At 37.8% G+C, this 15,237-nt stretch overlaps 3 protein-coding genes and 1 long non-coding RNA gene across 12 annotated transcripts in view; 3 read left to right on the forward strand and 1 right to left on the reverse strand.

The window, feature by feature from the left end:
• LOC124336700 overlaps window positions 1-3,207 on the reverse strand; it is a 580,524-nt gene extending 577,317 nt beyond the window's left edge. Inside the window, exons 1-8 of the mRNA XM_046790482.1 lie at window positions 3,100-3,207; window positions 1,376-3,009; window positions 1,188-1,304; window positions 1,011-1,097; window positions 880-942; window positions 317-412; window positions 141-227; window positions 11-73 (exon numbers count right to left, since the gene is read on the reverse strand). Coding sequence (XP_046646438.1) covers window positions 11-73; window positions 141-227; window positions 317-412; window positions 880-942; window positions 1,011-1,097; window positions 1,188-1,304; window positions 1,376-3,009; window positions 3,100-3,104 — 2,152 coding nt within the window. The 5' untranslated portion in view covers window positions 3,105-3,207. The remainder of the gene's footprint in view (window positions 1-10; window positions 74-140; window positions 228-316; window positions 413-879; window positions 943-1,010; window positions 1,098-1,187; window positions 1,305-1,375; window positions 3,010-3,099) is intronic.
• Window positions 3,208-4,421: 1,214 nt separating this feature from the next.
• LOC124336161 lies at window positions 4,422-8,101 on the forward strand. Of its 2 annotated transcripts, none has more exons than XM_046789852.1 (7): window positions 4,422-4,548; window positions 4,665-5,229; window positions 5,880-5,997; window positions 6,064-6,260; window positions 6,323-6,501; window positions 6,559-6,953; window positions 7,017-8,101. In XM_046789852.1, exons 2-7 carry the CDS (start codon window positions 5,086-5,088, stop codon window positions 7,667-7,669), a joined length of 1,686 nt encoding a protein of 561 aa, XP_046645808.1. In that variant the 5' UTR covers window positions 4,422-4,548; window positions 4,665-5,085; the 3' UTR covers window positions 7,670-8,101. The 2 variants fall into 2 exon arrangements, with proteins under 2 accessions (XP_046645808.1, XP_046645809.1); XM_046789853.1 differs by having other exon boundaries at window positions 4,437-4,548; window positions 5,837-5,997; window positions 7,017-8,100.
• A 334-nt stretch (window positions 8,102-8,435) lies between these two features.
• On the forward strand, window positions 8,436-9,248 carry LOC124336556. Its single transcript, XR_006917028.1, has 2 exons — window positions 8,436-9,024; window positions 9,100-9,248. It is a non-coding gene; the product is annotated as an uncharacterized LOC124336556 (long non-coding RNA).
• Window positions 9,249-12,146: 2,898 nt separating this feature from the next.
• On the forward strand, window positions 12,147-14,405 carry LOC124336525. 8 transcript variants are annotated; one of them, XM_046790370.1, is made up of 5 exons: window positions 12,151-12,430; window positions 12,503-12,658; window positions 13,432-13,568; window positions 13,661-13,750; window positions 14,026-14,405. In XM_046790370.1, the coding sequence occupies exons 1-4, from the start codon at window positions 12,382-12,384 to the stop codon at window positions 13,706-13,708; spliced, it is 390 nt and encodes a 129-aa protein (XP_046646326.1). In that variant the 5' UTR covers window positions 12,151-12,381; the 3' UTR covers window positions 13,709-13,750; window positions 14,026-14,405. The 8 variants fall into 8 exon arrangements, 4 of the variants coding, with proteins under 4 accessions (XP_046646327.1, XP_046646328.1, XP_046646326.1 ...); XR_006917011.1 differs by having other exon boundaries at window positions 12,153-12,430; window positions 13,661-13,805; window positions 13,867-14,405; XR_006917013.1 differs by having other exon boundaries at window positions 12,156-12,430; window positions 12,608-12,658; window positions 13,867-14,405.
• The last annotated feature ends 832 nt before the right edge of the window (window positions 14,406-15,237 follow it).

Consider the following 15,237-nt stretch of genomic DNA (forward strand, 5'->3'; position numbering starts at 1 on the left):
ATCAATTTACCTGCAAGTACCGTTGAAAAATTTCCGGTGATGATTTTTACTTCTGCCAATTCTTTATGAGTCACTTAAAAAAAGGGTTTTATTTACATTTGGTTTATGGTTTCAAATTTTTCAATAGAGTAATAAAGTACCATTTAATTTTACGGTTAAATCGTCGACGGTTTTGGCCATCGTTTTCTCCAAGTCAATTTTGGTTTGCACCAACTCAATCCTAGTCCCTATGTGTAATAAAAACATATTTGCGTTGAATTTCCCGTCAAGTTTCCAGTGGCAATTTAACAGTTATTATGACAATTATTCTGCATACCTTCTAATTTATTAATCAAATCCATTCTCGTGTTGCTTAAATCACCCTTCACGTTAGTCAGTTCGGTATTCGTTTGCGTCAAGTTCATTACAGTCTCTAAAATTATTTGTATCTATATAAATAGTTTCATAGTTAAACGTTTGTAGGCAAAACGATTGATTTACCTTTAAATTCCGTTGAGAAATTTCCGGCGATGTTTTTTATTTCTGCCAATTCTTTTTGAGTCACTTCCAATTTATTAGCCAAATCGATTCTCGTGTCGGTAAAATCCCTTTTCACGCTATACAGTTCGGTATCCGTTTTCGCCAAGTCAATTTTGGTCTGCACCAACTCATTCTTTATCCCTTGTGTAACCACAAGGTTGAATTTCCTTTCGTGTTATCAGTGTAAATTTAACAATACCTTCTATTTTCCTAGCCAAATCGATTTTCGCATTGGTTAAATCATTCTTCACGTTATTCAGTTCGGTGTCCGTTTTCCCAAGTTTTATCACAGTTTCTGCAATTATTATTTTGTTATTCATTAGAAAATGTTTCGAGGAAACATCCAGAAAGAAAATTTACCTGCAAGTACCGTTGACAAATTTCCGGTGATGATTTTTACTTCTGCCAATTCTTTTTGAGTCACTTAAAAAAAAGGGTTTTATTTACATTTTGTTTATGGTTTCAAATTTTTCAATAGAGTAATAAAGTACCATTCAATTTTACGGTTAAATCGTCGACGGTTTTGGCCATCGTTTTCTCCAAGTCAATTTTGGTTTGCACCAACTCAATCCTAGTCCCTATGTGTAATAAAAACATATTAGCGTTGAATTTCCCGCCAAGTTTCCAGGCAATTCAACAGTTAATATGACAATCGAATTTCTGCATACCTTCTAATTTATTAATCAAATCCATTCTCGTGTTGCTTAAATCACCCTTCACGTTAATCAGTTCAGTATTGGTTTTCGCCAATTTCATAACGGTTGTTTTTAAGAGTTCTTTAGTTTCTGCAATGCGATTACATTTATTTGTTTAATTATAAAAAATAAATTTGTTTAATTAAAAAAAAATTTTAAACCTTTTAGTTCGTCCTTTAGATTTTCCCATTCGTTAACGACATTGAATTCAGCGTGTTCCAGAAATTTGATTGGCGCCGACAGTTCGGCGTTCGTGTAACGGACAAGGACGTTGCGATCCTGAAACGATTGTTGAGATTCGCGATATTTGCTCAAATTTATTCTGGCCAGTTTCATGGGTTTGGGTACGAATTTCTCTCCATCCCAAAGGACGTGGTCTCTACTTTCTGGTAATAACTTTTTCACTTCTTCCTTCAAAATTTCGTTCCGAAGGGAACTATCAGATTCATTTGACATTTTCTCTGAAATTTTTGAAATTATTCCGTCTGTGTCAGCCCAATTATTTGAGCTGTAATTGTGCTGGATTCTATTTTTATTCTCAGAATTTAGATTATTTTGCTCATCCAACTGGTTTTTTGCAAGTTGACATTTCTCGACTCGATTGCGGTTGAATTGGTCTTCATCCGTTGATTCAATTTCATTTACACCTGCATTTTCCGATTGACTTACAGGTTGATATTCCTCCTCTTGCCTTGTCTCCACGTCTTCATCATTCGAAGTTAGCATTTCCATTAATTCCGATTGTCTCTTCTCTTTTTGAAACAAATCCGCCAATTTCTTTTTAGTTTCCGTGCTGTCCAGTCTGTTGATGATTTCATTCAAAGCTTTCGTCACCTTGTCCGGCCGGTAATTTTCGTCATTCCAGAAAACAGAGTCCCACTTTTTGTCACATTGTTCTTTGATAGTCTTCCTGGACGTGACTAGCAAATCCTTTAAAATACTTAATATTTGAGACTCCGTGTCCGGAGTCACGACCTCGGAGTCGTCAAATGTATCCATTCGGATGTTGGTGGCCGTTTCCGTCAACATTTTCCTTTCGTCCTTGGCTGTCAGAAAAATCTCTTTTTTCTTTTTGAATTTCTGTAAAAGAGTAGTGAACATTTGACCGGAAATGACGCTGTCGATGGTGATGGTCGTATGTTTGGTTTGGGACTTCTGCGATGACAAACTGTAAAGGAGTTTGAAATGGTCGAATTGTTCGGGATTAGATCGCATTTCACTGGCCAGTTCGTCGCAGACTTTCTGGTCATAACACGACAGAGAAAGCTTCAGGGTCTTGCTCCTGTCATAATTCGTCCATATTGGCGATAGCGAATAATCTGCTTTGGGTCTTTTGCTGGCAAGAATGACATTCTCCAACGGAATAATTTTCACGTTATCGGGTTGTAATTCTTTATCGACGGATTTGAACAGATGTTTCACAACTTCATTCTGGACTTTTTCGTTCCACATTTCAATGCGGAATCTCATCTCTGGTTGCTTCGTGACGTTGTTGTATACACTAACAGCGCTTTTGTGGTCCAAAAGCGCAATGGGAGAGTAGAAATATTTGTTTTCGCTGGGATTTGCCTTGTGATTATTGGCGTGTTCGTAAATATCAATGAGAAAGTTGCCGTACTCCATCGAACTTAAACCATCCAGTGAGATTTGGAGTTTCGCCCAAGAAGAGGAAACGCCAGGGCCGATTGATTGGCAATTGCAGCAAGTGGCAAAAGCCCAAAAGATGGTGAGGATAGACCTCATCGGAATTTTGGCCATTTTAAATCGACTGGGATAAAGATTTGTGTTCCAATTACTATTAAATTGAAAACAACAATATTTTTCTAATCCATTTCATGAAAATAAATAAAATGTAAATATAATAGGTATAAAAGGCCTAACTTGCCACATATGCTGATGAGATGAGGGATGATAATGTATACGGAGACAAATATTAATTTTACTGACAAGCCTGTCGACGAATATTTTTCAAACTGAATAGGAACTGTCACGATTTATTGCGTATTTATCCATGATTGAAGGCAGACACACTTCGATTGGGTTTTTCCAGACTTTTGCCATCGTATTATATGTGTGTTTACGCGCGATTAAAGTTCAACATAAAGTTGACGGCGATTGTAAATAATAAAGAGGAGTATAATTTTATACTTGGTGATTGGTTGATACTGGGTCGAGGCCGGTCGAAGTAGAACATATCCATTCCGGATAGACAAACATATAATTTTACAGATAAATATGAATTCAAACTTATTCGAATTGGGTTTTCCCGAGTCTTGCCAGTGCAAGATTGTCGACTGTGTTGTGTTCGCGCGATTGACGACTATAAACATAAGTGTAATTTGATATGTTTTCAGGTCGAAGCAGAACATATCCATTTTGGATATGCAGCAAATTTATTATCTATTCAAGCGATGTTCACGAAATAATTGCCGATAAGAGAAGAGAGATTTTGAATGCATGCAATCAATATGACATTGCAAGTCGGGTAGTTGACTGACTGAAGACTTCAGCCTCAACGGCACCACTGAATTATGCCATTATTGATGGCATGCATCAGGTTGTTGTTGTTGCTGTTGTTGACATGAGACGCATTACAATATAAAAAATTTGGGCCGCCCGAGAACGCTTATCTTTCTTTCTATAAGGATAAAAATAGTTCATGCTATTACTACTAGATGGTTATTTTACAGACGACAGAAAATCTTTTTATTAAAAAAATTTTCAATAAAAAGATTTCGATAAAAAGAAATTTTTCTTTTTTTTTCCAAATTTGTTTGCATTGAACAACTGTGATTGTTTACTGTTGAATAGGTGATGCCGTTTCTTGCAGGTCTACTTAAGTACCGTACCGTACTCATTTCCTGCTGTGGTCTCATATAACTTCACACCAATTGGCATTTTCCTTCGACGGAGTATCACGGTGTAAAGGTAAGCGACTCTTGTTTACGTTTCGAGTAAAAATATGCGGCAATGGCGTGACACGAACGAAGGTAGTATGGGCGGGGTAGTATGAAGCACTCTATGAATATTGAAATCATTTTTGTGTGACAACTAAATGCCGAAACAGAAAACACCGGTACATAATATGTAATAGAGTGTGGACACTCCCGTCCCGCGTCAGAATGGAGGAGGCGCAAAGTTTTGGGTGGATCCGTGAGCAGCTTGGTTGATGTCGCAGTGATTTAAAAAATAATTGCCCTCTCCCATTTTTTCGAGCTTCAGTTGACGGGTATATAAGCCAACCAGAACTAAAAGCCAACCAACAAGTCCTAAATTGATTTAGTCCTAATCTGACATCAACACCAACTACAACAACATGTCTTCCCTACAAATGGTAAGTTGTATAAATTACCTTCATTGAACTGCTTTTTATTATATATTCCACCGTTCGGTTTCTCACGGAACAATTCTTATTCGATTAATACACTATAGTCCTTTCTTTGTTTTCAGTTCGTTCTTTTGGTTGTCATCGTCGCCGTGGCCAATCCCCAGAGTTATGACGCTCCTTACGAAGCTGCACCATCATCCGGCTACGCTGCTCCCGCGTTCAAAGGTGCGGGATACGCCGACGGCCGTGCCAAGATCCAAGTCTACCGTGGGCCCAGCAAAGGTTCCGAAAAAGACAAGGGAGGATTACTTGAAGTGAATGTGCGATCGGCTCGACCATTCGCTCTAATCTGACTTGACGTTGTGTCATTCATTTTGTTACTGCTGTTAGCCTACTTGTTACTTTTGTTTCTCTTTTTTTCATGCATAAACAAATTATTCCTCTTGTGATTTATTGATTCACCATAATTATGGAATAATTCGTGGCGGAGTAATTCCTCTTCTACAAGTTCATGGCCCTACACTAGAAAAGTTATGTTTACCGATGGTAATAACGAGTGAAGAAGTCTATCTCATCATCGAGTGCTGCCCGAATATTCGCCGTGTGATAATTGTTTTAGAAAGTACCGATGCTGCAACTCCCGACCCGGTGATAGATGTCGTCCACTCTTCTCTTTATTCCCCAAAGGTTGTTATTTCGTTAAGTATGCTGGAAATCATCTATCTGAAATCTTACCATTTTTTTCACCACTCGTCGCTATTTCACGTAAATTATTGCTATTCATTTGTCTTCCCTCACTCTTAGGCCTACAGTGATTTCCATATAGTAAAAAGTGTGTCACTCTTGATGACCACATCATTGAGGAAGCTTGCACTAGAAATAGTTTCAAGTATTTAACCAGTTTAAGGTTGCACGGTTAATTGCTCTAATGTGAGCCAGAAAGGCATCGTTTTCTTTTTGAACGAAACGAATCCTTGCTTTGTCCGAAATTTTTGTGTAAGACTTTAGAAATGTGAACTTTAATCGTTTAAAAATGATGGCGGAAGAGAAGCACTGGAATATTAGGTGTATAAATGTTGAAGATTAGATGAGGTGATTGCAGAGTTCTATTCGTTTTTAAATTTTTGCATGTCCGACTCACTCGAGTTATTTAAAAAAATCTGGCAAAAGTGCATCTCGTGTCCAATGCAATTATTCTGTTCGCGCCTTAGGGGAAGGGAGAGAAATTTAGAAAAATATGTGTGATGGTGTGATCGTTGACATTTGTTGTGGTTAATGCGTCTTGGTTTTCTAGACTTTCAGTGTTTTCTCTTACCATTATCTTCATCATGCCTCAGCCAAAATGGTACCACAAATCTCTATCAGAATTGTGTATGGACAGTATCGTCGATAACATGGAGAAATGGACGGCATCGCGTAGTTTGGTGCACGTTTCCACCCCCTTTTATCTTCTTCGTGAGTGTCACTTTTGTGGAATAATTGGTTACTATTATTTATCTATCTCATTTTCACTACATGCAGCTTCACATTGTCTGGAGTACATTATTCAATGTCTCAATGAAGGCAGAAGGCTAAAAGAAGAGATGTTTGATTTACTTATCAACCCACATTCGAAAGTTCTTGATTTATCAAAAAATGCATTTGTGTCAACTGAAAATGATGATGATATCGAAACAATTAATCTTCGGATCGTGTGGTTAGCATCGGTCAGATGTTCGGTAATATTTAATTCGTCATTATTATAAGTGGATTATGAATGAATAACTTTTTGCAATTACAGCAACTTACTACATTGAAGTTTTTTGGTTTCAATAAATTGCCATCCCCAACTCAAGTAGAAGAAACTTTTACTCCCATATTGCAGCTGTTTGAACACCTGCAAATCCTTGATTTATCTAACACGATTTATGGTGCAAGTTGCATGCTCTATCTTGGATCAACTTGTAAACCAAAAATAAGGTAGGGTTTACTTTAATCAAAAAAATGTATCGTATATCACTTCAGGTTTCCCCCTAGGGAGTTGCTAGTTGATTTCTGCCCTGGTGTGACTGATTTAGTAATGCAAGTTTTCTGCAACGGTCAAAGTTCCCTTCACAAATTATCAGTTCTTGGCACAGAAGTGACTCATGCCGGAATTAGATTTGCTATCGAACATTTACCAGTGCTGAAAGAATTAACTTCTTCGACTGATATCCTAGAAGTTTTTTTTAGAATCTGTAAAGAAACCAGAGAATCAAAAAAATGTTCGTTGACCAAGTTCTCTATGCGGACCATGATTTCGACTCCCCTAGACATAGTCCGCTATAAAAAAGGTAGCGTTTCGTTGATGGTTGACATGTGCCCGTCACTCGTCGATCTATTCATTGATGTAAACGACCGCGGAGGAGGATTTACGAATGAGGAGTTATTAGGTGAGAAAAATCTGAAATTATGGTATTCTTATGTGTAGGGAAGTAAATGCAATTTTATTTCAGGTTTTCGAGAACTTAAACTAATAAAAAGTCTTGTAATTGAGACATACTTTATGCCGACAATCTCTATTCGTGGCGGAGTAATTCCTCTTCTACAAGTTCATGGTCCTACACTAGAAAAGTTATCTTTATTATCGATGAAAGTAACGAGTGAAGAATTCTATCTCATCATCGAGTGCTGCCCGAATATTTGCCGTTTGCGACTTGCAATAGAAAATGCGTATCTGGAAACTCCCGAACCGGTGTTAGATTGCGTCTCTTCTTTTCGTTACTCAAAGGAATTAATTCCGTTAAGGATGTTGGAAGAAATCATTCTGTCCTCTGACAATTTTTCTTCGCCATTCGCCATTTCACGCAAATTATTGCTGTTGCTTTTGTTTTCCCCTTCTCTTACATTGATTTCCATATGTAATTGTATCACTCTTGACGACCAGATTATTGAGGAAGCTTGCACTAGAAACAGTTTCAAGTATTTGACCAGTTTAAGGTTGTACGGTTGTTCTAATGTGAGCCAGAAAGGCATCGATTTTTTCATGAACGAAACGAATCCTTTGTCCGGAATTTCTGTGCAGAAATGTGGAAATGTGAATCTTGAGCATATGAAAACCATGGCTCAAGAGAAGCATTGGAATCAGGTAAACATTTATATGTGGTGATCGGATGCACATACGATACACATGCGATCCAACATTCCTTAAGCTCTAAAGACCGAATCCTGTTCGAACATTTTCTCGTTTTCATATATGCTTTCACAAAATTTCCACTTAAAAAGGAAAAGAATATTGTATTTACCCACATGCTGTTTTTCTGTGATAAACAAGAATTATCTAAAAAAATTCATTAACATCTATGTTTCAATTTAACGATCAAACTTTTTTCAACAAATTTTAGTATTTATTTTAGAGGTTTAAATTCAGGGATGGCTACAGCTACACTACATTCCGATAAGCTAAATAAATCTTATTTTGTTTTTGTATATTAATTTAGGACATCATTTTCATTAACTTGTTGTAAGTTCGCTTAAATGTCCGTTGTAATTTGGTCAAACTAATTTTCTCTTCCTTCAAGGTGATGTTAGAAATATTGGCGTCGTTCTCAGGTGATCCTACTTTGACAGTGTGACTGGGCTTTGTTGGTGCTGGTGAAGATATTCGTTGCTACTGGTGTTTCGTTTGATGCTGGAAAGGTAGGAAAAAAATTAAACTTATCATTATTTAAAATGATTGTTTGCGACTGTTTCGAATAACCGATGAGGTTAGAAGTAGCTTTAAGAGTAGTTTGTGGATCGGTTGTTGGCAGATTATCGGTCGTCATTGGCGTGACAGTTGTTGGAATATATTTAGCTGTTGTCCTAAGTAGTTAAGAAGTGATTTCAGTGTTAAGTATTTCCCTCTTAATGGTATTGCGGTTTTCATTCGAGGGGTCATTTGAATAGTAAGGTTGATTGTAGGGAGATATTGACTTTAATGATGAAAACGTAGAATTTTTACGAAAAGGTTAGCAGATTTAAGAGCCAGCCACGAATTTGTAGTCGACAAAGTCATTTCTGGGACTTGTTTCACATTATCGGGTTGTTTATCATGTGGGTACATTTCAAATGACGAGTACTGGTCGTCAGTTTGCTCAGGAGATTTCAGAATGACCCATGGAATGTCTTGATCGTTGTTGAAATAAGTTGTGGTGGGCGAACGGTCGTCGATGATGGCCACTGAATTGTTTTTACATTGGACGATGGGAAGTAAGCGACTGAATCCGACTAATCTGACGGATGCTGGCTGGATTCAGGGGATTGCGAGATGAGCCAAGATTTGTTTTCAGGATTGTTATCATCATTAGAAATAGATGGTTGTTTAGTTTGTGTGCTGTGTAAGTTGAAAGAGTTATTGGTACTTTAGTAACGGGAATTTGATGTTTGAGACCATGGGCTCATTCGTCGTCGAGGCCGCACCCCAACGTGAGAAACGCCAACTGGGCGGCATTTTGGGCGGACTCCTTGGAGGCGGAGGCTATGGTATTAATATTTGAAACAAACGATTCGTAATTAATGATGGATCATGACGTTTTTCGATTCATTTGTGATCAACAGGTCAACAGTACGGGGGTTATGGCAATCAAGGCTATGGCAATTACGGAGGGTATAACCAAGGGTACAACCAAGGAAACGGCGGTGGACACCATCATCATCACTCTCACGAAAGATATTAACAATTCCTATTACAACCCTGGTCCCACCTGTAAAAAAAAAATAACTCAGATTTCGTCGTTTCTGTCAATCTCGTTTCTGATATTTCAAACGTTGCGAATGTATTTACGAAATAAACCAAAAGGTCTTTTAAAAAATATTCGTCGCCGTTAGACTTGCTGATTGAAAATGAATCCGCTTTTCCCTCCTTGGATGATTTCCATCCGCACTGGAGCTCGATCCGCTCCACTCCAATTGAATAACAATACATCTGGAGTCTCAGAAATATTCGTCCCAGCGATTTCATTGTGTCCACCTTGAAGTTAACCCGAGCGTCTTTAGTTAAATAATTAAAAATACGTGCGTAAATACAAAAGAACCGCGGTTTATTAATTCAGCTATTAAAGATGCTAGCGAGTCCGTGTAAAAGATTGAAACCAGCAAAAGAGCTGATGAGCAGAAGAATTACATCCTTATGGTTCCAACAACCTTAGCGCGTTGCGTCATAGCTGGGCGACGACATCATAATTCGTCCATATTTGATTTCACGGTGGCTTCCTCCTCCGCCACACAGCCGCTTGCCTTTTCCCATTTAAATAAAAAAAGGGGGAAGAATAAAAAAAAGCCTTTGGCCGACGGCTGTTACATCCGATGAAGATGCCCTTCTGCCCGTACAAGAGAAAATTTCCAAGCCCAGCTGAAGAGGAAAGCAGTTTGGGCCAGTTGGAACCAGTTGCTGTCGTTTTCATAAAAAGGCCGAGCTCCGTGTAAGGCTGGAGAAAATCGAGAAAAGCGCCAATACTCAATGCATCAGATGACAGGTTTGAATGCGAACGTGAAACGGTATCTGCAAATTTATTATTATGACGCACTTACATTCGTGTGTCTCATTTGGCATTTCTTATATTTACGACGAGTTTAATAGGTCTCTGATGATTTATCGGCTAATGACTGCCACAGTTGGAAATTGATTCATTTCAGGCGAGCACCGGAGCACGTCAAGAAAAACACCCCAGGTGGCATGGTACAGAGATTGAATCTTTTCTACCTCAAGAAACTCTTCAACCGAAAAACATTGCAGTCGTTAAAGATCCAAAGCCAACCAAGCAGCACTCGGAAGCATTTTGGACCACTTACCTGGAAACGAAATCAATTGTAGCCTAACACGAGCTCTGAATTCTCAAATCCTTTTCCTGTGTACGCTTTTCTTTTTTGTTTCAAGTAAGTTTATTCATTAAAAAGTTTTTTCTCTTTTATGTCCGGAGATGCTCAAGTATTTGGCTAAATTTTTCTGTCAAAAGCATGTCTTGATTCCTGTTTTCCATCTTCGGTGTGCTGAATGCAGTATCGCTAGCTGGTCCTTCTTTTCTAGTCGTTGTCGATACGAGAATATTCCGTCCAGCCAACGCAATTCAAGAAACCGAATGGTATGTGAGAGAAGAGATGTCGGCCTACCTGAAGAAATCAAGAAGAAAACAACAGAATAACGAATACGATAAGAAAAAAGAAGTACACTGAATCAAAAGACGAAGAAAAAATTAAGAAAAGAAGTATAGTTTTTAAAAAAGCCATTAAAAATCTCTGTAAACCATCAACAAGAGTTACAAATCAAAGCCACTAGTCGTTGGAGATATTGTCGTGATGCCTATGGTCCCAGAGGTCAGAGTCCTACATTGCAAGTTTCCAATAGTGCCGATTCTATGGCAGCGATTTCTTTAGTTAGAAAATCAGGAAGTCTGAGTGGGCGAAAAGAAGATAAAAAGAAGAAAGATAAAAAGAGCCAGAAGGGAAAGACTACGACACCAAAACTTCGTTACTGATCCACGACTTACACACAAAACACAGCATTAGAGACAACAGTGTCCTGAGCTTATCATACGACGCTGATTGTTTCGGGGACTTTTCTTTTCCCATCCAGCCTTTCGGGAATGCGGTGGTGCTTACATAGAATGTAAAGAATTCATGTTAAAAGCAGTCTTGACGATTCTTTTTTATTTCTTCCTTAGATTTTACCTGTCAAATCGCCTCTTGTTGTCCTTCCAAGACAGTAATGACACAGTCAACAATTCATGTTTTGTCTTAACTAATTCACAAGAGATACCTCTTGTCATAGACACTCAATAGATACAGTAGTTTATGCAAGTGACTATGAAATGAAGAACTATAATCGGGTAAATAAGAATGAGTATATTTTCTACTGTATCCTCTTCAGAACAACTTATAATTCCTGTTTTTTCTTTTAGAAATTCTGTGGTCTTAAAGAAAAGATGTATGTGATGGCACCACAGCAGCCACTATAACTTCATCGAGTTAACCCCAATTTCCGTACAACTACGCAAAAGGCTTACGATATCCAGGCTCGTTTAAACCACCTTGTGCTCGAACAACAGCAAAAAGTTCCGCTCCTCTCGCTGTTACCCGTCCGCCCATCGCCCTGGAAAGAGGACCATTCGAAATCAACTTAGCTGTCTATAATATTGATGAGCATCCAGCATCCAGCACCTATGCCCATTGCCCAACTACTACGAGTGCCAACTCTCCAGCAGCCGCGACATTTGATTGGTACAATCCTCGACCACCACTAATCTATCTGCTGCTCATCACTCTTCTCACTCAAGAAAAAAAGGAGCATCAATGATACCTTGATCGCAGCGATGACTGAGTACTAACAGAGCAGTGTAGGACTACATATTATTGGCATGCGTCCATCATTTGTGATGGGTGATGGCGATTTCTTGGTGACGACAAGATTATCATGATTTGACTAGGATGTTATTGCGTGAGTATAACATTTTTTTTTCTTCGTATATTTGTGGTTTTGTTGGTAAATATCTATTGAGTGTAGATGAGTTAGAACGGGGATCGTTTTCATGTTAAATCCCGAATAATCCGGTAACTGTAAAATAAAATAATATTCCTTATCCTTATATAGTAAGTGTTCTTACTGTTCTATATCCTTATGTCAACTCATCTTTACCAGCAAAGTTGGAGACCTCAAAATGCACCTGGCTTTTTTTTATACCAAGGAATCTGTCGTCTGTCACTAGGTGGCTAAAATATGTCCACCAGGTAGCGCAGTGTCTCCGTGAGTCCGTGACTCATCATCACTTCAGTTCAGCCTTCAGCGACGAGATTTCCGCCATTAATACGATAAGCGGACATGTGTTAATTCTCACGATTCTCACTATGCCGTCATTGCCGTGTGCTTCTACATTTTCCAACAAGTTAAAAAAAGGTAAATGTTCTTATCTGATTTGACTCTCTTAACGCTTTACTCACTGAATGTGTTTTATGTGTTCATTTGCAGGTAATAATGTATCCTTTAACTTGCACTTAGCCAAATCATCTGATCGCGGGCCTGAAACTTCTGTCATGCTTCTGTGTATTTTTCTGAAATTTCGTCCATTACTAGGAATGGCTGTACGTCTCATCCCATATATGGAAACAAGTGGCAGAAATAGAAGTAATTATGTTTATACATTTCCCTACTGTACATGATTAGCATAGATTCTTGAAGAACTGTCAATTCTTAGTTGACAATGCTTCATTTTTGAGATGGTGTGACATAGTTATTCTCTATTTGTCATATTTTTATGATCTTATTTTTGCCTTGCTTGCAATGATATCCTAGAGGAGAAAAATGTACTGCCCAATTTTCTGTTTTGATGGTTCCATTTGACCATTTACAAATTGCCTTAGATATTAATTGTTAGATACCCTGATCAAGAGGGTGTTGTACTGTTGTTGTTCATTCATGTCAAACAAAAAATAGTAAAAGTAGTAAAATAATCAGCAGTTAAAAAATAGTAGGTATAACTACCAGTTCACTTTCAGCTTCCTGATTTAGGGGGTCAATAACAGCTGATGTGTGTTTACTGTGTCTTCTCCCACATGTCACACTTTTATAAATTTTTTCTGTTTCTATGGTAATGATTTTTTTAAAAGTAGGATTGACAGTCAGATGAAGTCTCAGCTTCTTTGTTCTTTGTTTAAGTTGTTCAGTCTTTGTTGCTGGTGCTCTCCTGAAGTGTAAAAGAGCTCTATGCTTTAAGTCTTATGGGATATCATGTCTGAATTGATGTTGGACCTAAATGTATGTTAGTTTAAGTTAATATTTGGATTCAGTATTTTTTCTGATGTTTTTACCAATTTTATTATGATAAAGAGCCTGAAAAAGGCAGACAAGGAAAAGAAGGATTGCCTAAATAGTGGAATTTTAAAATCTCTTGCCACCAGGTGGTGATCGACACGGGAGCCACAACCAAACAAGGCAGTGTAGGATGACTGTGATGGATGATGAAGCTGTTAACACGTGCACGTACATCTCCACATTACGACTAATCAGACTGAAAATGCAGTTGCTTTCTGCAAAGGTACTTAACTCTTTGTTTGTCACAACTTTTTTATAGTTATAGTTAATCCACTCCTCCCTGGTTAATCCTTGATTGTTGATTCTTAACCATAGGTGAATCTTTTCTTGTATTTTGAGAACACAACACGTGGTCACATTTAGCTATTAATCAAAGGCACTTGCTATCGGAATTATCCACAAACGGTGATTCTTTCATAACATTGGTTTATAGTAACTTGGGACTATTAGTTTTGCTAAGGTAATTGATTATTAAATCAGTCAATTTCTAAAACAGATTCCATTTCATATGTCTTTGATAGGAATTGTCAGCCAGGTTAAGTTGAAGTTGTTTGCTGTTGCTGTCTTATGCAGAACATTTTTACTTGCTGCTTTCTGACTGCGCAAATTGGGAAGCTGCCTTTTTTTCAAATTTTGAAAACTTTTAGTTGTTTTTGATTCATATCTGATTTGTTTCATAGGTTTTCCATTGTGTTGGTGTTTGATGGAAGACTGAAATTGCCTGTGGTGTTGCAGTCCAATGTGCTGATGCCTGCCCTACCCTGGTTTAATTAGTACCAAAAGATCGAATTTACGATGGTAGTAATTTTCCGTTTTTGTTTAGTGTACTCATTAAGTGGGTTTTTTGTCGCTATGTAAGTGATTTGAGCAATGTGTGAGTTTTATTCTATTTGTTTTTACGCGTCTTCTCAGCAGAATTTATTATGTCTTAGGTGTACTTGGAATGTGAAATGATTGAGACTTGCTGAATAGTGACAAGTTCATTTCTAATTAATGAGACATTTAAAATAGACAACATATTAAATAACCTTGATTATTAATAAATTTTTTACCTTGAAAATATTATCACACTTAATTAACCTCTATAATAATTTTTTTTCATCGCAATGCAAATGTGACATTTCATTTTCGGCCGTATTGCAATGGCTTTGCTTATGGCTGACTTGCAGATACAATAAATCAAGACAGGGGGAGATATTGGCTTGATTGACTTCGACCAGGGAGCTTACCTTATCCTAGTCAGTGAGGAAGAGAGAAGAGTGCGAGACCAATTTTGCTGGGGGACGATTAGTTTTAGTAAATTCCTAGTAAAACTCATGACCCTCCAAAAGTTTTCATCAGATCATGCATCTTTCCAAATCCCCGTTTGACCAGAGCCCTCCCCTCCTCCTGGTTTTCACAGCGGGTAAGTGACCACCGGCGGGCGTTGGTTAGTGGTTAGTTAAGCCTCGCTTAGGGAAACAGGGCCACAGAAAAGAAGGGAGCACAGATATGCACTTGTAATTTATCTACATCTACACAAATTATATCAGTCTTCAATTCCAGCAATCTCTTCTCAGTTTTCAAACAACTATAACAGCGGAGAGGGATTAACCTGAAAGGAAAGTACATTTAGGTAGAATTTTCAAACCATATTGTAGTGACAGAAAGCAATACCTCAAATCTTACATTGTCCTAAATTAGAACTAAGTGATGATTACCACAAAAAATCTTGAGTAGAAACATTGACTTGCTGTTGTCTACAACATAGATAGCAGCAAAGAATTGGTTCTAGGAAAGGCATCAATATCTTGAAGATTTACAAAATCTCGACAGGGAAAAGTTAACGTGAACATTTTAAACCTTAAAGAACACAGTTGATTAAATTTTGTAAAATGATATGATGAAATAAC

The sequence above is a fragment of the Daphnia pulicaria genome, chromosome 4, assembly GCF_021234035.1.
Source record: "Daphnia pulicaria isolate SC F1-1A chromosome 4, SC_F0-13Bv2, whole genome shotgun sequence".
NCBI classification, from domain to species: Eukaryota; Metazoa; Arthropoda; class Branchiopoda; order Diplostraca; family Daphniidae; genus Daphnia; species Daphnia pulicaria.

Coding starts and splice junctions, on each gene's coding strand:
- LOC124336161 (XM_046789852.1), top strand. CDS start 5,086: ATGGTAATAACGAGTGAAGAAGTCTATCTCATCATCGAGTGCTGCCCG. Junction 5,998..6,063: donor CACCCCCTTTTATCTTCTTC/GTGAGTGTCACT, acceptor CACTACATGCAG/CTTCACATTGTCTGGAGTAC. Junction 6,261..6,322: donor TAGCATCGGTCAGATGTTCG/GTAATATTTAAT, acceptor TTGCAATTACAG/CAACTTACTACATTGAAGTT.
- LOC124336525 (XM_046790370.1), top strand. CDS start 12,382: ATGCCGTCATTGCCGTGTGCTTCTACATTTTCCAACAAGTTAAAAAAA. Junction 12,431..12,502: donor TTCCAACAAGTTAAAAAAAG/GTAAATGTTCTT, acceptor GTTCATTTGCAG/GTAATAATGTATCCTTTAAC. Junction 12,659..13,431: donor AACAAGTGGCAGAAATAGAA/GTAATTATGTTT, acceptor TCTTGCCACCAG/GTGGTGATCGACACGGGAGC.